At 35.2% G+C, this 21,601-nt stretch overlaps 1 protein-coding gene across 1 annotated transcript in view; it reads left to right on the top strand.

Moving 5' to 3' along the window:
- Nucleotides 1–5,739, top strand: part of Cdh9 (cadherin 9, type 2 (T1-cadherin)) — a 75,796-nt gene extending 70,057 nt beyond the window's left edge. Inside the window, exon 11 of the mRNA XM_013013857.1 lies at nt 5,252–5,739. Coding sequence (XP_012869311.1) covers nt 5,252–5,739 — 488 coding nt within the window. The remainder of the gene's footprint in view (nt 1–5,251) is intronic.
- The last annotated feature ends 15,862 nt before the right edge of the window (nt 5,740–21,601 follow it).

Here is a 21,601-nt window from a genome sequence, read left to right as displayed (position 1 = left end):
TACCACCCTGATGCTCTACCATAGCATCACTTCCAGTTTATTGGTGGTTAATTGGAGATAAAGAGTTTCATGGACATTCCTTCCCAGGCTGGCTTTGAAGTAGGATCCTCATATCTCAGCCTCCTGAAGAGGTAGGATTAAAGGCATGGGCCATGAATACCTGGCTTACTGACATGTTTTAAATCATTTATCTCACATATCTACAGGAAAGGCACTGAAGTTTTCATAATAAGACAAAATATATTCTCCATAGAATTTATTATATATAGGTCTAATACAGGAAATATTTTTTTAAAAAAGTTTAAAGGTAAGTTTTAATATATCATTGTATCACTGGTCACAACCATCCTGAGTACTTTCTAAATTCACTCATGCTTCCAACAGCAAATGTTTTATTCAAGCAGGACACCACTTTAATTCAATTAAACAGTTGTTTCAATTCAGCCTCTCCAGAAATTATTTCCAGCCAACATTCATCCAAAATTCTTATGCTTCAGGCATGAAAACGAGCCAAATTTACATCCTAGTACTCATATGTGCTGGCTTCTCATCACAAATGCTCTCGAGCTAGCTGGATGGAATCCTTTGGCCAAATCCTTGCAGGACTTCACTGGGGGCTTGGTGAAAACGAGGGGAAACCATTTGTCTCAGTGAAGTTGATCCAACTAACTAGAAAAACATTTTCTCACAGTGGATTAGCCTTTCTACCCCCACCATGAGCATTTCCCACCTCCATCTGCTTCTTCAAAGTTCAATTTCCTCATAAAATGCTTTTCCTTTCCTTTCCTTTTATCCTTATGGGAATTTAAACCAACTTTACCCTGGTAATTTAGATGCTACTGATTTATATTGTTCTTTTTTCTCAGAAATCATTGCTTTTCTAACTTAAAATATGATGGATCTGTATATACTTCTATCACTTTTTTAAATTTCTGTGTTCACATTATATGCATAAAAACTTTCATGGACATATGGGAGAACAAAAGCACCCCATAAATAAATTCAAATATGTTAACATTGCCATAGTAATTTTGACAACATTTTTGCCTAGGGAGAATCTTATAATTACCCTCTTAGTCAGAAAACACCTTTCTTAACTGAGAAATACAGAAGGCACCCATTTCTTTCTTTTTTTTTAACCTTTCAAACTTATTACTTAAATATGGAGTGATTTTTTTTGTTTAAAAGTTGTTCCAAATCAGATACTAAAACATACTTGCTTTCATATCAAGTCTTTATAATAATGGAAGTAATAACATGGTCCTTACTCACATATATTTTTGAATAAATGCAGTTCTTTCTTTCATTTTTTTCTTTCTTTTCCTTTTTTTTTTTTTTGGTTGTTGTTGGCTGTGGACCTTCAACTCATAGCCTGGGCAAGGCCCCTGAGCCTCTGTGTGCTCAAGCTTAGCATTCTACCCTTTGAGCTACAGCACCACTTCCAGTTTTCGAGTGGTTAATTGGAGATGAGAGTTTCATGGAGACTTTTCTGCCAGGGCACTCTTTGAACTGTGATCATCAGATCCAAGCCCCCTGAGGAGTGAGGATTACAGGCATGAGCCATTGGCGCCTAGACGAATGTCTATGATATGAGGCAAAATTGGAGACTGCAACTAGGATATGTGTGCATAAACATTTTTGTTTCCAAAGAAATTTCTAATAATAAATTAATCTTGTCTATTTACTTAGGATACCTAAATGCATTTCTGAGAAAGGTAGGGGTATAGCTCAATAGTGAAACATGCTTCTTTCTTCTATAAGACCTTGGATTTAATCCCCAATATTTCTAAGTGAATAGATACTGTTTTAGTTGGCAATAATAATGATGATGTTAGATAGAAAGATAATAGATAGATGACAGACAAAATAAAATTAGAAGAACATTGTATGTAAGAAACATGAAGCATATATCCTTGAGTGAATGAAAACAGGAGGATCCAGTGCTGTAATAATGATTTAGAGATATCTATTATATTATAATGTCACAGAAAATCTGTAACTTCCCTTAGCTCAAGGGTCATGCATATTGATGATGTCATTATTATGTGATAATATGCAAAATAGAAATGGTAAATTCAAGGGGCAGAATAGTTTAAAAAAACCTGATGCAATTTTTCATTTCTTATCTGAGCATTTAAATTCTAATCATATACCTCATAAAACCTTTAGTTAAGAAAATGAACAAAGAAGTTTGACCTGGAAAAGGAGGAAAATATACTTATAAAGTATAGAAATTAAAAGACATTTATAGCTAGGGAAAACAAGATGATTTTCCTATGTGAATATTAACTTAATCAAATAATGTTGAGAAGAAAATTAATTCATTTAATGAAAATTTCAAAAGAATTCCATTTTTAGTGCATAGTTCACATTTGGTTGATATCAGATGTATTTGAGCTGTTCTTTCATTTAAAAATATCTTTATGTAGTTGGATAAAGGAGGTGCCATTTAATAAAGCAGGCTATGAATATAATTTATCTTGATCAATGTCACCCCTTTCAAGATTCTCATCCATCCTTCCCCTTCCCACCTCTTCACTCATTCTTTTTTATATTGTAGGATACACACACATGCACATACAGATAGATAGATAGATAGATAGATAGATAGATAGATAGATAGATAGATAGATAGATAGGTTGGTAGACAGACAGACATATAAATAAATAGGTAGATAAGATTTTTTTTAATTGTGAAAATACCATACAGAGGAGTTACTATGACATGGGCAAGGTAATGAGTCCATTTCTTAACAAGCATTGTTGCCTCCTCCTTTGTTTCCCCTTCCCATTCCTTCCCATCTCCACCCCAACCCCAGCGCCCCTCCCTTCCCCACCAAAGTTGTGAAGTTTGTTTTTCAACATTACATTGTTGCAATGGGTCCAACTGTATCCTTATTTAAACTATTTATTTTTTCCCTTCCCCTCCTAAAAGTATACCAACATCAAATACAGTGAAAACAGGGGTTATATCATGGGGGAGAGACATACAAAGCAACAAAGAAATCATCTTATAAATATGTTAGAAGCAATGACAAGAAAAAAAATTGAATCCTTATCTTGGGGTTCATTTTGCTTAACATCAACTTATCTGACCATTTCTGCTTGTTTCAGACATATACCAGTAGATGAATGGATCAAGAAAATGTGGCATATATACACAATGGAATTCTATGCCTCCATCAGAAACAATGACATTTCCCCATTTGTTAGGAAATGGAAAGACTTGGAAAAGATTATATGAAATGAAGTAAGCCAGGCCCAAAGAAACAGGTCCCATGGTTTCCCTTACTGCAATAACTAGTAGATAGGATTTTTAACTTCATTCTCAATCTCTTTTCCTTTTATTTGTATTCACCTTTTCCCTTGACCCCATCTCGACCTTCTTTTGAATACCTGCTTCCTGGTGTTTTATTTTATTGAACCCTGACTTTATTTTTCCAAGGAATTATACTATTTTTGTTCTCCTTTGAATCTACCATATTTCAGTTAGTATATTTGTATGCACTTGCATACTAACTCAACATATAATTTTATATCTGTTATTTAATGGAAAAGACCACATAATCAGCTATTCTTAAGCACAAATATTTTGGGAGTTCCATAATAAACCAGAATATAACAGCACCAAAGCTGTTAATGTGAGCATTAAAAGTAGTTGCTATTAATTAAATAAAAAAGAATTCTACAATTTTAAAGACCTTGAAATAAGTGTACATGTCAATATAAAAGCAATACTGAAAGGGTCTGGTCAAAGATCTTGACTGATTGTACTCTCTATGTACATGTTTTTATCTTTTATAAACTCATTATAAAAGCTAATAACATGAATTGCACTTTTTGAACCAATGAATTCTTATTTTGAAAGACATAAAATTATTTTTTACAAAAATATATCTGTCTTAAAATTAAGGAAATATGTATTTACTTCATCTCAGGAAATGCTTGGATATGTCATGGAGAAATTTGCTCAATTTAATGCATATTTTTCTTACAAAGAAACTTAGACATCTTTAGAAAAATTCCAATGAAATAGAATATTTATATTTGGAAGTCATAAATGCTTTTGTTCCTCAAAATGCATTTTATAAATTCAGTATGCATTTTTTCCCAAAACTATCATTGTGAAATGATGATAATTTAAAATCTAGACCTGGAGCTAGAAATAATATAATATGCTGATGTATTTGGTATAATTACATAAATATAACAAGGAAATATTTGCTAACATTATAGCTAAGTTTTTAATAAGGAAAACAAGTACTAAGTAGGGAGAAAAAACAAATATATCAGCCCCAAACTTAGAATGCAATATTTGAATCAAGGACGTTTCCATTAAAACGATAATACCTGAATAATTCTAGAAGGTGAGAATAAGGTTAAAAAAAATGGCTTTACATTTGCATGTCATGGCTCATATAATTATAGTTCTGATTTTCAGGCAGGCTTTCAAAATCAGGCCAATTGATGGCTGCTGTTGGCTCATGCCTTTAATCTTAGCAACGTGAGAAGCTGAGATCTTGAGGATCAGTGCTCAAAGCCATCCCAGGTAGAAAAGTGTGCAGACTTCTTCTCCAAAATAACCAGCAAACAGCAGAGCTAGAGCCACAGCTCCATTTGTAGAGCACCAGCAACTCCACCAAGTCAAGCAGGCAGAAGGCTCTGGGTTCAAAATCTGATAATAGTGAATCATCATCATCATCATCATCATCCTCAATATCATCCAGTGAAATAATTTAGTTACATATACTTAAGATACATGGGGAAATCATTAGTTTATACATATTCACTGTGTGTACAAACACATCCATGCACGTACAATATATCAATATATCCTCTACGAGTAATGCTCTGCACATATTCCCTTTAATTATGAAAAAAATAATGAAAGGCTCCTCGATGTCCTTGATGTTGACACGTGTTTTGTTCAAAAGATTTGTATGTTAAAACAAAATCTCAGTTGAGAGCAGTGGTGCGCCAAGTTTTTGCCATCAGCTAAATGCGGGAAATGAACCCAGTGAACATCCTATCACGTGCAATGCATTATATGACTATATTTTACACCATTTACGATAAGAGCACTGACCTGTCCGCTTTTGTAGCGCATGCCCGGCGCCCAGGCGTGGACCGAGCTGTGGATCTGTGCAGTGTGTGTGCGATCGCTCCTCCGCCCATCCAACCCATCGCATGAGCTGCACAAGTGCGGGTGCGCTTTGTCGCCACTCACCAACTTCTCCTCTGTGGCCCTTAGTTTTAGTGGTGCTGTTCGCCGCGCTCAAGAGGCAGCGGAAGAAGGAGCCTCTGATCCTGTCTAAGGATGACGTCCGGGACAACATCGTGACCTACAATGACGAGGGCGGCGGCGAGGAGGACACGCAGGCCTTCGACATCGGCACCCTGCGCAACCCCGAGGCCCGGGAGGACAGCAAGCTGCGGCGGGACGTCCTGCCCGACACGGTCTTCCAGGTACGGAGGACTGTCCCGCTGTGGGACCACATCGACGTGCAAGACTTCATCCACCGCAGACTGAAGGAGAACGACGCGGACCCCAGCGCACCGCCCTATGACTCCCTGGCCACCTACGCCTATGAGGGCGAAGCCTCCGTGGCCGACTCGCTCAGCTCGCTGGAGTCGCTCACCGCCGATGGCAACCAGGACTACGACTATCTCAGCGACTGGGGGCCTCGCTTTAAGAAGCTGGCGGACATGTATGGCGGCGATGACAGCGACCGCGACTGACCCGGGGACGCCCCCCAACACACACACCCAGGACTTGATCCTAGCCGGGCCAGCACCCTCTGTGCGGATGGAACAGGGACCGGCTTGCAAAAGCTCGAACTTCACAAAACACGACTGTAGGTGTTGTCTTAGTAAGGGTTTGCTTCATCAGTCAGTTTTTGTGAATGAATACGAATGATCTAGATTTAAAAAAAAAAACAAAAAAGAAGAAAAAAATCCAGTAATAATAACCAGTTCACCCTCTTTGCCTAATAATCTTGGAAGGACATTATTATGATCGTATCAATAATCAATAAAAAGTACTTAAAAGGCTTTTTGTGCCTTTTTTGCTTAGGTAGAAGACCTTTATAAATGTTTTCTTAACTGACTTCGAGTCACCTTTACTATTAAATTAAACATTGTGCAGCGACTTTGTAAATTATTATGGAAAAGATATATCCTTAATGAAATAAGAATGACTATTACTGCCATATTTATTTAGTTGAAGAATGTCTTTGTGTTAATTCACTCATATTTTTATAAATGTATATTTATATTTTTGTATTTTTATGAAATAAACCAGTATTTATAAAAATGAATTTCATTTTATTTAATTTTGAGAGTTGGTTCTAGCAAACAGTAGACATGTTCTACAGGATTTAAGTGTAAAGCAGTGAAATCACTCAGGGAAAAGAGCTGAGCAGTCAGTGGGTGAACAGGAATCTGTTTCACAGAGATGGAACACTAAAAGAGCTTATTTACTGATTGTTCTTTTTATGTTCAATTGATTAAATATGGACACATTTTATGAAAACACTGGTGTCTATGTCTATATTTGGTATAAAAATAGTATCTTGGGCTGGGAAGGTAGCTCAGTGGTAGAGTGCTTGCCTTGCATGCTCAAGGCCCTGGGTTCGATTCCTCAGCACCACATAAGCAAAAAAGAAAAAACTGGAAGTGGTACTGTGGCTCAGGTGGTAGAGCGCTAGCCTTGAGCTGAAGAGCTGAGGGACAGCGCCCAGGCCCAGAGTTCAGGCCCCACGACGGGACCAAAAAAAAAAATAGTATCTATATATAGTTATGGATGATAAACTAATCTTTTGCAAGTCTATTTCAACCAATGCATTGTATTTGAAAGGAAATACAGTGTTCCAATGATGCCATGAAGAAAAAATAATCTAAATCATTTTCTGTCATTAATAATATGGTTTTCAAAATGAAAAGTATATATATAATACATATATATATATATATATATATATACATTTTGTGCCTGTGTTCAGACAACTTATGGGGTATGAGCTCAGGTCTGGATAGCATTTTTATAGTGATTAGTTAGAGATTTGTTTATAATGATTGCTGTTTTGAGAAAATCAGACCTAAAAGAACATATGGTTCCTAATTATTCCTAGAGAGCAGAATTACACAGTCACTCTGACCTACAGGAGCTGAAAATGATGGCAAACTCTCTGTACTTTTGCAGAGAACTCTCTGAAAATCTTTGAAACATTCACTGCACAAACCTTGATTGCCCTAAGCCAAAAGACAGAAATTTCTTGGGCAATTTGCATGTTATGCATGTTTTGTGCCAAGAATTATCCATGTGTTCTTTAATTATTCATCTTTTGAGAAGCAAATGTCTTGGGCAAAGAAGATTTTATTTGGGCAAAATTTAACATGGACAATTTCTCTGTTAATAGTTTCTATGCAGTAAAAATAATTCCTATATTATAAATAGGTATCCATGTGTTATACTAGGATCTTAAAATAATTAAAAACTCAGTAATTATGAATACCTAACATAAATATTTAAATTAATACTGGGATAGAAATCATAAAGGATACTTAAGCACTATTTGAAAGTTTTCCACTGATTAGAAATACACAGAAATGAAATTTCATTTAAGTTTATTTAGAAACTTCTTTTAGTTTCAAGAATAATGTGTCCCTACTATTGGATTCTTTACCATGAATTGCATACACACACTGGAGGAGCATACAGTAATTTGAGGAATAAGAACAATAAATAATGCATCTAGTAAGACTTTGATTATGATCCATATTTTAAGATCTAACTATGATCAATTCATAGATACAAAAGAGCTCAGTGGCAGTAAGTGAAAAACAATTCCAGGGCTGGGATGTAGCTCAGTGGCAAAGCGCTTGCCTAGCAAGTGCAACGTCCTGGGTTCGGTCCCCAGTACCAAAAAAGACCAAAAAAAAAAAAAGTTTAGAAAAACAATTCCAAAGGGCGTGGTCCTGATTATGTATAATGGCTCTTTAAAAATAAGAAATGATGCAGAGGCTGATGAGAGAGTTGTAGTTGTGTAGATTTCCAGAGATTCCATTGTTTTAAAAGCAGCACAAATGATCAGGATTATTCTAAAATACACCCATAAATTGTATCTGAAGGAGGCATAATGACACCAGATAGAACAAGACACATCAGAACTGTGAGCTGGAATTAGAACTCCTCAGGAGACTGAGATATGAAGATTACAGTTTTCATCCAGCCAAGGCAGGAAAATCCATAAGACTCATTTTCAATTAACTACTAAAAAGATATAAACTAAAAAGACAGAAGTGGAGCTGTGGCTCAAGTGGTAGAGTAAAAAATATTCAGGGATAGTACCCAAACCCTGAGTTCAAGTCACCATTGTTAGCATGCATGTGTGTGAGAACACACACACACAAACACAAACCATAAAGGTATATATAACATTGTAAATTCAGGGAATGGATGTGTGGTTCAGTTGGTAGAGTGCTAGTCAATAAGCAAAAAAAGCATCAGATACCACATTCAAATTCCAGCCTGGGACCTAAAATAGTGTTTATGTTTGTGGTGTGTGTGTGTGTGTGTATCTCATACATGCATATTAACTCCAGTATATTTTATACTAAAATAACTGCTGTAAATTGCTCTTTTCTATTAGATTCCATTGAATACTCTGAGTGTCTATAAGTATGAAGGGTATATTTGAACTTCTTAACTATTTAATAACTCTTATATTACTGTTTCATTTATTTATATTACCTCCTAGCTCTTGATAGGTATTTGGGCATCTAAGTTACTAACTCCTCTTATATAATATTAAGCAGAATATATTAACTGCTAATACCTAAATATTTTACTTTATTTTTTATTATAAAATCAACGTTATCTTCATACCACCAAATGATAATCACCTACTTATAAAATTAAAAGAACACATTTTTGAGAAATTATGTTATTTTCTGCATTGGGCCTTGAGTCTGTTCGGTTGGTCATTTATCTATAAGGTCTATTTCTAGCACATTTTTCTGCTTGTTATTTTGAGGATACAATCTTTTGGACAATCCTGCAGAACTCAAGCTTTTAAGCTACTAGGATTACAGGCATGAACAACTGGTAACCTACTTCAAACAATTATATCTTGAACTGAAAATAGTTTCTTTTTCTTTGTCTTTATTCACAAAATGCTAATTTTCAATTTCCAATATCACAGATAACAGCTGAATAAGGTAATTACGGATAGAGTCATATAATAAATGAACATATTCATTATTTTTCAAGCTATTGAGGATTAAAATTGTGCAGTTAGATGAGAAATAAAAACTCCAAAACGCAGAATCAATTTCTATTTTAAAGGTGTATAATTCCATTCAATAGCTAAGAACTACAAGAAGCAACTAATATATATTTATATATTATATAAAGAGAAGTGATTCGGGCTTAGAAGAGATGAAATGATTAGAAACTGATGAAGATTTGCGCTTCACATAGGTTTCACAATTATGTTTAAACATTGAAAACTATTTGATCAGGAAATACTAATTTTGAAGATAGTCCAAAAGATAAGTTTGCATAAAATATAGTACGATACTTAAAGGTAATTGAATTTCTGAGACTTCAACTCAGGGGCTGAGTGCTGCCCCAAAGCTTTTGTGCTCAAAGCTAGCATCTACTACATTGAGTCACAGCTTCACATCCTCTTTTTACGAGGTTAATTTGAGGTTAGAGATGCCTGGCCTTTACTTCCCTGGCTAGCTTTGAACCAGGGTCCTCAGATCTGGGCCTCCTGAGTAGCTAGAACTTCAGGCATAAGTTATCAACTGCCTGGTTGAAGTATCTACTTTAATAATAAAGTTTAATGGTAAAGTAGAGCAAGGAGACTGAATCTTCCTATTTTGTTCTTGCAAAAGGACTTTGCAAGTGGAAACAATCTATTATTCAATTCACAAGCATATCCCTTTTGATTGTACTTTATTTTTCTGAAGGGGCTTTTTAATTGTTCCTGGATAAGCCTCACTCTCCTGATCCTCCTGTCTCTGCCTTCTGAGTAGGTGTAATTGCACAGGTGTGTCACCACATGTGGCTAAACACATCTTTATACACAACTGCTAATTGCATTAAGCCACTCAAGATCCCTGGAACTCTACTTCTGGTCATGTTGGTAAGATAACCTGGATATTGCCTCCTTTGTGAGACATGAAAATTCAAACCACACAAGTCCTAATCAAAGCAGTATGTGCTCACTGAGCATGTGATCAACCATAATAAAAGCGAAGTTAGAGCCTTTCCTTTATTCCCTCAAACCATTTTGGTCCTACTTGAGAGGCCTGTACTGTTTCCAGAGCTATTGTTTATGTTGAATAGTAAAACAATTTTATAATCCCTAGTTGTGTTTGTGATGTTTTCAGGCTGAAAATGTAAATCACACTGAAGAGAGAAGAAAATCTGCCTCTGCAAGTGACTGAAGTGCTCAAATTATAACCAAGGATTTTGTTTGAACATATTTACTTATTTATGTGTTTGTATATTTACATAGTGGTGTTTGGATCAAACCAAGGTCATGGCATAAGTAAACTATTGGCAAGTGTTCTGCCACTGGATAATATGTCTTATGCCTAGGTTTGAATATTCTACAATAACAACTTGATATGATTTAATATTTGTGTAATTTTATAAATATATTTTATTCACTTATCTTCAAACTAGAGATAGTATCTCCTACTTTATTCCTGAAGTTGGTCAAAATTCAATTTTACCTATTTGTCAAGCACAGTGCATTACTAGAGAAGATGTTTGTGATTCTATTTGCTATTTTTGTTGTCCATGCTAAGAATTCATCATATTACCTCTTCCATGAGAAACAAGAGCTTTATCATTGAACTATATCCCAGACTGTAACTTTAACTTCATAGTGATATACATTTCTTTTTTTCTCATTTTTTAAGATTTTTTTTATTGTGAAAATACCGTACAGAGGAGTTACAATTACACAAGCAAGTGAGTACTTTTCTTATCAAGCTTATTGCCTCCGCCTTTGTTTCCCCTTCCCATTCTTTCCCATCTCTCCCCTGTCCCCCATCCCCCTCCTCCCTCCAAAGTGTGGAGGGAAAGGGAAAAACAAATTGTTTAAATAGGGATACAGGTGGAGAATGATTTCATATGAACTGACATATGCAAAGCCAGTTTAACTGACAATGACTATGGATACTTACAGACATTTTACCAATGATTACATAAGAATTAATCAATTATTAATTCTTATCAACAACTTATGAATAACTTAATCAATTGGAAGTCTCCAAAGGAATTGTGTAGAAACAGGAACATAAAATATTTGTTCTTACAAATAAAAGGAAGGGAAATTATGAAATAATTTCTAAAAAGACAACAAATACATCTGAAACATTTAATATCTAATAAAAATAGGCAAAGCTAAGTTAAAATTGCAATATATGATTTGGAAAATAATTATAGAGCTTGTAGCTGATTATAATACAAGACCTACTATGGACTTAGAGTGAGCAAAGGTTCAGTTGATAACTTCATAGCCATACTTGAACGACAAGAAAATAAGGGATAGGTTGGAAAAAACAAAGTGAACTTTCTTGAAATGCATAAGATCGAAGTACAACATGCCTCTTGTTGACCTTTGGACATGGTTGTCACACTCAAATGGGAAGCTATGTATCAAATGTGGCAATGAGGGGCTGGGAAGGTGGCTCAGTAGTAGAGTGCCTTGAATGCATGAGGCCTGTGTTTGATTCCTCAGCACCACATAAGCAGAAAAAGCCAGAAGTGGCACTGTGGCTCTAGTGGTAGAGTGTTAGCCTTGAGCTGAAGAGCTGAGGGACAGCGCCCAGGACCAGAGTTCCAGCCCTACGACTGACACCCCCCCACCCCCCAGCCAAATGGCACTGCCAAGAGATGGTGGAAACTTGAAGAGGTTGGGCCTAGTGAGAGCTGATTCAAGACATTTCTTGGAAAGAAATGAAGTCTTTCTCATAGTACCCAACTTAGGTCTCACGAAAGGGTGCATATAAAAGATCAAGATAGTCCTCACCCCAAGTCTGCTTCTTTTCTTGCCTTATGATCTCTGCCTCTGACATGTGCTCCCGTCATTGTGAGATTATCTAGCTAAGGGACACACTAAATCCTGAAATTCAGAACTCAACCCACTGTTGGACATTAAAGGCTAAAAGTATTTTAAGGTAAACAAAGAAAAACAAAAACACTTCTTGTAAAATGTCTATTACCAAGCATTTTATTTTAGTAACACAGAAAGGGCTATATATATGTATATATATGCATATACATACCTTATAAAACACTTTTATTAGTTATGATAAACCCTGAAAACATTAGGGAATAATTTCACAAAGATGCTTTAAGAGTGAAATGAGCTATGATGGAGGATTTCTGTCTTTTCTGTAATGCAGAAATTAATCAGTGAAGAGGAAATTCTTATAGAATTTTGTAAGTTATCATTGTGAAGCGAAAAGTAATTTATATGGGATTGCACCAGTGTTTATAAGTCAAGAGATATAGTTTAAATTGTGCACAATTGGAGGATGTAAGAGTGTGCCAATCTCTTTCATAACTAAATAAATATATAGGTTTGAGGTAAAAACTAAGTTTGTATATCTTCCATTTTACATGATGCCTTAATGTTTTAAAGCATGAGTTTTGACTTAATGTTTGGGTCAATGAAATGTAAATGAGTCTGAACAATAGTAAATCTAATCTCAAGATGTCAACTTGAACATCAGATGTGTCCTTAACTACGTTCATGGGAAAGATAATAACTTAGATATGTGTCTGTGTTTGTGTATGGGAAAACAGAATAGAGATTTGTGCAGTGGAGATGCTAACATATTGTTTTGGGTTTTTTTCCCCCTCTGAAGACAGAGAAAAACAGTATGTCCTTTTGTTGATTTCAGTTTTTATTTTTAGTTTTGTAAATTGTATTTAATTAAAGGAGAACAAAGGTGAACGCAGAATATGCATTTAGTTAATACCTACCACAAAACCACCCCTCCTCCAAAGGCCCACCGATTTCCTCCAAAATTTGGTTGAAATTTATGAAGATACAGGTATATTCTGGAGTGATGGTAATGATAATTTTCAGTGCTTAAAAGCTCTGTGTGCCGCTAAATCTAAAACTAGAAATTGTCCTAAATAGAAATTCATTACTCATCCTTGGTCATTATTTAGATACATATAAGGATCAATTTCAAAAGAATAGAATTGTACTTACATGACATGACTGTATTTGGGTTCCACAATTTTATTTTAATAGAAAAAATGACATTTTAAGTCTCATCTTTAATTCTGCATGAAAGATCTTTTTGTGGTAGACTATTATGCTATAAATATTTGCCTTTTCCCTCTCCCTATCATCTCTTTAATAAATGGCCTCACTTGAAACTTTTTATTTAACAAACTCACACACTTGTTTCAGTTTGAGAAGTGTTGATGGTTTTAGCTTAATGAAATAAGGCATCTTATCAAGAAATAATCATGTAATATGACCCAGTTTTTACTTGGATGCTATTTATTGAATCATATTAACCTAATGAACTGATGCAAATGCTGATCTGGTGCCACTCAATAATAGACATGCTCTGAATAGGAGAGTTGATTATTCTGCTCTCAGTATTGGTGAATAAAATAGTGGGGAAGTCATTTCCATTTCATGGTCTGTAAAATTAATTCCTTAACCTTCCAGCTATAATGGACGATCACAGTCTGATTTTTTTCCTTTATTAATCTACTCTCATACTCATTATCATGAAATTATATTAAATATTCTCAACCTTCATTCATTAAAACATCAATGTAATGACCATTAGTTTTGTTCACTGAATAACAAATAATTTAGAAACAATTTTAAAAGATATTTAAATGCAAATCTAGGTTAAATGTAAGAATGATCCCAATTCCTAAGATTATTATTTAAAAATCTGTTGCTAATTCAGTTGGAACTAATAGAACTAAACTGCTTTCTGTTAGTTTATATGAGACAAATTAATTAATTAGTGTGATTTGTTTTTTGCCCCTCGGTAGCTTATAAAATGTTCTATTTTTTTCTCCAAATGCTATAGTCATTTTCCATTACAAATACATATGCATGCTACCAAGCAGAAGCAGAAACCCCAAAATAAAATAATAGCTCATAAAGAAAACATATGTGCTTTTCATTTTAAGCAACTATTTAGATAAATTCCTGTATATATAGCAAGCATATAATTGTGAATTTGAATCAAGGATATGAACTTATAACAACATGAAAAGTTTGCTTATATGTGATATAAAGTCTTTTAAAAAGTTTTTCTATGTATATGTCCAAGAGAAAAGTAGTTAGAAAAATTAGAGTTTAAAAAGAAAATTCCAAACCTAAAAAATGGAAATAAAAAGATAAGTGTTGCAAATATCATAGAAAAGTTACATTTTCAAGTAGAAGCACAAATCTATTCTGAAGAAAAAAGAAGGAAGTTGATCTTTATCCCTGTCTTATTTATGTGAAAAAAGATACTCCATTAAATTTTAATTCCAAATAGAAAAAGGAAATCAACCGTAGAAGTGAGAAAATTTATAATTCTCTGAGAATGAAGATGTCAATGATTTAAGGATAAATATGCTCAAAGGAATGTATTCATGTGTGTTTTAGCCATATAGCATCCTTCTGACAAATGCACTTTAGGGACACAGATCCTATGGATGCACTGTCATCAGAGGAAAAAATAAGCAGAGAAATATCCAACATTAAGCAAGAAAGAATGTCTGTGCTCCCCTAGTTTGTCAATTTTATTCAAATTGTATTTTTAAACACTTTTTTAAAATTACTGTGACCGATTCTTAGTTTTCTCAAAAGCAGTCATAGCTCAGAAAGAAATCTCAAGCTTGGTGTCACTCAGGAGGCTGAGATCTGAGGTTGGCAGTTTAAAGCCAGGCTGGGCAGAAAAGTCCCTGTGACACTTGTCTCCAAGTAACAATTCAAAAACCAGAAGTAAAGGTGTTGCTCTAAGTGGTAGAGTACTAGCCTTGAGCAGAAGAGCTCAGAGATAGCACTTAGTCTTTGACTTCAAGACCCATGGCCAACAACAACAAAGATAAAAAAATAAATCTCAGCTTAAAATTGTGTATAATAGGAAAAAACATACACACATCACAGGACTCTGTGTGCTCCATTGGACACAAAAGAATTCTGGGATCAAAAACTCTGTTTAAACATTGCCAGATACTCCCTCAGGCAGATCTGTTATTTCCAAAGGAAAATGTTGTATGTATATATGAATACATATTGTGTATAAACAATGAAAGTTTACACTGACTGATATAAAATTATGTAAAATTATTATATCTAATTCCTATAATTAAAACCAATTTATAAAATGCATGTATGGAAATTGAAAGGTTAATTTATTTGATTGGATAATATATTTCAAATATTTTATATTTACTTGAAGATGCCTTGTCTAGTCACACATTCACTTATACCAAAAAAGGAACTGTGATGCATAACAGAGAAAGGAGATTTCTTTAAAAACAAAATATTGTAAAAGTGATTACAGAGGGGTTACAGTTACATGTCAGGTAATGAATATATTTCTTTTTGAACAGTGTCAGCCCCTCCTTCATTTTCTCCAGATTTTCCCCTCCTGAGCCCCCTTTCTACCAACTTACATCGTTAAATTCCAACTTAGTTTCTAGTATCACTGCTGAATTGGTTCACTCTTTCTCCCACAATTTCTGTGTTTCCTTCCTCTCCCCAAATCAGATAAAATTACTTGCAAAACAAAGGGTACAGAAATCAAAAACAATGACAAAAGGGAATAAACCAATCAAGAAAAATAAAGAAAAAAGAATCATGAACAGTACAGAAAACAAAGCTCTTGTGTGACTCTTTAGAGTGCTGTCTAATTAATCATGTCACATGTATTTACTTGTCTGTTACTATCCATTGGGTTTACTTGTAGATTTATAGACACATTGTAATTATTACAAATGAAGGAAAGCATGCATCTTGTGTTTCTGTGGGTCTGGCTTACTCTGCGTGATATAATTATTAATTGATGTGATGTCACAGGATGATGATACTTCAATTCATTTCAGCCATCTTTGGTGTACAGATTTGAGGGTCAGCTTTATCCAAAAGGACTGGGTTGAGATGATAAAGATATGCACAGTGTCCCAATTACAGGTATGGCTTGGTTGATAATTATCTCAGTTCTGATTCTTCTAGTTCAGGGAAAGCTGTCATGGGAACGAATCTGGATCCCATGAGATGATTTCTCCAGCCTCATCATTAAAGACAATCTGTCCTTATTTGGGGGTTATATATCCTGCCAGGGCTCTACTGTTTCCAGAGGTAATTACAGTTCCTTGCAATAAAGATTATTTATCAGTTCTTTCATAAAACCCAAGGTGATTGCAAAATGACTGTATAGAGTGAAGCTTAGAGCAAAGGAACATAAAAAATGCAGGCAGAGCCACCACCCCCCCCCAAACACACACCTTTAGTTCACTCATGGAAGTAGAATTTGTAAGTACCTATTACAAATGCATCTTCAATAGGCTGAACAGAGGTTGTTTGTAGGGTGAGAACAACAGTATTAGCCACTGGAGTTTGAGCCTGTGACAAATTTCTATCCTATGTCCAATCTATAAAGCTGGGATCCCTGGAAGTTGGGAAGTTTTGATTACAGTGCAGTGTTTTCTCTCAGAGACCTTATGATCCTTTTCCTGTGGCCAATGCTTCAGCTCACTGACATCCTATAAGGACTGGAAGCCTTGAACAATTTTCCATTTTTTGACTCCTTTGCATATCTCCATCACACATGGCTAGCTGTTACCTAATAATAGCATACCTGAAGGAAGTGAAAGACTCAAGATGAACTTGCAAAGAAACTATGTAATTAAATCTTACTACAAATTCTATGAATTCTATGGATGCCAATGAAAGATCACTCCTATAGGAACTGCTTCCCTTTGTGTGCAGTACCAGTTATGCAACAACCTTCTTTATGCAATTCTACATTTGGTCACTAATCACTATTTCAGGGAAATTATCTATAATCCAGTGCACTATTGTTCCACACAGAACTATAGAAAACAGCAGAAGATATCAGACACTCTTCTTAGCTTGACATGGAGTATATGCAGAGTAGCAGGCTGTAGGAACAGAGACATAGTGCCCTGTATTGTTCAGGTCCACAGCTATTCTTTACATTAGTCTTGAGACAGTGTTGTTGGCTATTTCAATGAGTATCAAAGTATTGAACAGAAGTACTGGAAACAGCCACTACCATTATGTTCATGACACACTTTTTAGCTCCCAAAGGTAATTCTGTTTTGCTTTGCTCTGCCTTCTCATGACAGCAAAAGAGCAAGGACATATTCTACTGCTTACCAAACATCTCCTGATAGTGATTTAAAAAAACAGGATTGCATTTTATACATATCTTTTATAGGATAATATTTCATAGTTTTGAATCAACACTTTTCTGCCTTTGGGGATTCGAATTTGGGGATTGAAAAAACAACAACAAAAAGTAGTGACTTCCTACAATCAATCTTATCAAGAATGAAATTTTATTCACCCATATCTTATACCAAGGCTGACTTGTGTGAATCTAGTTAAATATGGAGGACATGTTGGATTGTTTGCCCATTCCCCAGAAAAGCCCTCTTCTACCACATAAACAGCCTGGTGAGCCTCCTGAGGTGATAGCTCCTACTCAATTGAAAAGAGATCAAGCCAAGGAATGAGAAGGATCATTGCCAGGGAATAAGGCAAATTACTCAAATGAAATAGCTTGGTTGTCTATCACTAACCATTAGGGTGGCTTTTTATACAGTAACAGGTTGTGAAAATACCATTTCTCCCACTGCACATTGAGAGCAACAATTTTAATGCCAATTTCTGTGAAAAAAAAAGGGAAACTGTCTAAATCTCTGACACGTCAAGTCTCTCCTTCTTTTGTGTATAAGGTTGTGTGTGTGTGTGTGTGTGTATGTGTGTGCATACCAGTGCTGATGATTGAACTTAGGACTCTGTTTCCACTTTTATTTTATTTTATTTTTTTTGCTTAAGGCTGGAGGCTGGTGTTGTACCATTTAAGCGATACATCTATTTTTGGCTCTTTTATAGTTATATTTTGTAATTAGAGATAAATGTCTCTCAGATTTGTCAGCTCAGATTTGTTCAGAACCATGATCTCTATATCTCCATCTTTTAAGTAACTACAATTGCAGGCAGGAGTAGGGGATGCTGAAATTATATAACCTTAACTATATAAGATCAGGAGTGTCATGGTTGTAGAAAACAGACTTTTGAATGCTTGCATACTTTTAAATAATAATTTATTAATGCATTTTTTATTTCCTATATCTCATTTATCAAAAAGAAAGATGCCACACTTAATATGGTTACCTGAAATGGGATTTTGAACACAAGAGTAGATGGAGAGAAGAGAATCAACAAAAGAAAGTAAATCAACCAGTGAGCAATTACAGTGAGAAGACTTTCTACTCATAAACCACAAGGAGAGAAAGAAAAAGGAAAGAGATAGGGGGAAACATTGCATTGGGAACACATGGTAAAGAAATTTGTCTAATGTCAAATTCATGACAAAGAGAAAGAAAGGCAACACCTTTCCTTATTTACTATATGTTTTGTCTTCTACTAGCTATCTCATAAGACTCTAAGGGATTAAAGAATTTCAGTGATGTAGTCTATAAAGTTTAGAGTCCTACAATTCCATGCTGATAAAGAAACTCAGCACACTAAGCCACATTATCAACAAGAGAAAACAAAACAAACACAGGTTGTTTTGTACTATGTGATTTTGTTTGTTTCTTTTTTATGTTCTTCCTCCTACAGTACATTCCCCTGTTGTCACTGTAATTGATTTTGGTACCTTGCTTCTTATATATACATTTATCTAATTTGGGGAGGGGAACAGGAATAACAAAATGCTGAAACAATTACACAGGATGACCCATTGCAACGATGATACTCACAAGACACTATATTGGAAATGAACTTTACAACTTCTGCTGGAGGAGGTGAGAAGCCCGGGAGGTGGGGGAGGGAGAGGATAGTAGGAAAAACAAACAAACAAATAAAGGAAAGGATAACAATGTTCAGCAAGAAATGTACTCATTACCTTACTGATGTAACTGTAACCCCTTGGCAAACATGGACACGTTGTCTGTCATGAGATCATGTGAAAATGGTTTCAAAATCCTCAGAACAAATTGTTATTGAGGGTTGGGAAGGTTGCTCAATGGTAGAGTGCTTGTCTTGCATGCATGAGGCCCTAGGTTTGATTCCTCAGCACCACATAAGCAGAAAAAAGTCAGAGGTGGCACTGTGGCTCAAGTAGAATGCTTGCCTTGAGCTGAAATGCTCAGGGACAGTTCTCAGGACCCACAACCATAAAAAAGAAAGTTATTGACTGTTCTTTCATGTCAGGCATCATGCTAAGTATTATCAAGCATCATGCTAATTACGTTTTTTCCTAATCTATCTTTCTACATCTATTCCTCTTTGAAACACTCAGAATTTGATTTCAATTTATCCCCATGGGGTTAAGGAAAAAGACTGGGAATTCATTGGATATACCATTCTTTCAGAATGTGACTTGAAAACTTTTTATTTCAGAATCATTACTGATTAAATGAATGCAGAACTAAAAACATAGCCACAGTGTAATTCATAAGTATATGTAATAAGACATTTTCTTTTTTGAGGGGGGGTCCGGTCGTGGGGCCTGAATTCTGGGCCTGGGAGCTGTCCCTCAGCTCTTCAGCTCAAGCCACAGCTCCACTTCCAGCTTTTTTTCTTTTTACTTATGTGGTGCTGGGGAATCAAACTCATGGCCTCATGCATGGAAGCCAAGCGCTCTACCTTTGAGCCACCTTCCCAGCCCCATAAGACATTTTCAAATGGAGCCCAAGGAAGAGATATGAACTAGCTATCTTCCTCTCACCATAAATATTAAGCAAAAGCAGCCAGGAGGCACCTTAGACACATGTTCATCAGATAGGAAGCAAACTCTATGTTCCTCTTGTCTCCTAGAAAAAAATCCCCTAAAACCTAGAAGCAAACTCTAATCTAATGCATTGTACTAAAACTGGTTAATTATATAACTAGTATTTATTCAACAGTAAATCATTCGGTTGCTTTAGAGATCATTTAATTCAAGAAGAATGAGTGTATGAACACCCTCAATCTTGGTGAGAAATCTTGTAAATCTATTATTATAAAGCAGGCTAAGGTCAGATTATGATTATGAAATTATTCCATAATCCAAAAAATCCAAGTATAAGTATAATAGTTATATGGTATATATCTGATATATATATATACATATACATATATATGGATATATATACTTACATACATATACATATATTTATACATATACATGACAATAACTTCTTAGTGTTAGTAAACCTACATATCTGTAAATATTATTGGATTTTTGAATTTTGACTTAATAAATTCTCATGAACTATGATCTTTTATGTTAGTGAGTTTTAATATTTTATTCTCTTTTGCTTTGTTTTGGTAGCAAATATGAGCTAGTAAGTGTATTTGGAGTAAAATGTAAGTTTTCCATTTGTGGTTATTAATACAATAGTCTCTCATCTTCCTAAATACAGTGACTGACAAAGAAGTGAGGGACATAAGTTCAAAATCTGGTCTATAGATATTCTTGGTAAGGTACATGCATCTACCCCGCCCTCCTGTTTTCCAACACTGAATACATTAGAGCTCTCTAATATAACACCAGTTACTCATATCATTCTTAATCTGATTCTGCCACTTCTCCCACTACTATTTTTGCTCCAGAAGAATAGAGACAAATGTTCCACTCACTCACTCAGAGCTCAGATCTGGTAGAATCAGTTAATATCTGTCTGACTGATAGATGTTTGGGATAAATAGTACTTACTTGAAAAGAGGGGTAAATACTTTATGAAAGTCAGAAAAAAAATCCAATAAAACAAAAAATGGAGCCGGGAGCCACTGGCTCACACCTACAATCCTAGCTACTCAGGAGGCTGAGATCTGAGGATCGTGGTTGAAATCCAGCCCAGTCAGAAAAGTCCATGAGACTCTTACCTCTTATCAACCACCAGAAAACCGGAAGTGGCGCTGGGGTTCAAGCCTTGAGTTGAAGAGCACAGGGACAGAGCCCAAGCCCAGAGGAAAATGAAATCAGGCACAATCTTTGTAAAGATTTTTTTTCAGCACAAAAAGTATTATTGCATGATTACAATAAAGTCAAAGATGGCTTATTTGTCCTTTGTTCGCTGAGAATTAACAAATGAACAGTAAGTGTAAAGAGTCTCTGATGACATTTTGAGTGACTTAGACTTATAAGATCAATGAATCAGTGCTGGAGAGAAGTAGTATTATTCTGGTAGTCAATGAAAAACAATGTCATTTAAATGAGGAAGATACTTGAAAGAGATGATGCCTTTGAGAGGTTACAGAGTGGCATTCTCTAATATACAGTTTATCAAAGGAAGACCTGAGAAATGATCACAGAGAAAGTTTTCCCTTCATTGTGTATGTAAAGAACACTGTTCCTCTAAAGC

This window comes from Dipodomys ordii, unplaced genomic scaffold (assembly GCF_000151885.1).
Source record: "Dipodomys ordii isolate 6190 unplaced genomic scaffold, Dord_2.0 Scaffold21, whole genome shotgun sequence".
NCBI classification, from domain to species: domain Eukaryota; kingdom Metazoa; phylum Chordata; class Mammalia; order Rodentia; family Heteromyidae; genus Dipodomys; species Dipodomys ordii.
The sequence above is the reverse complement of the archived record's forward strand: the minus strand, read 5'-3'. Positions and strand labels throughout refer to the sequence as shown.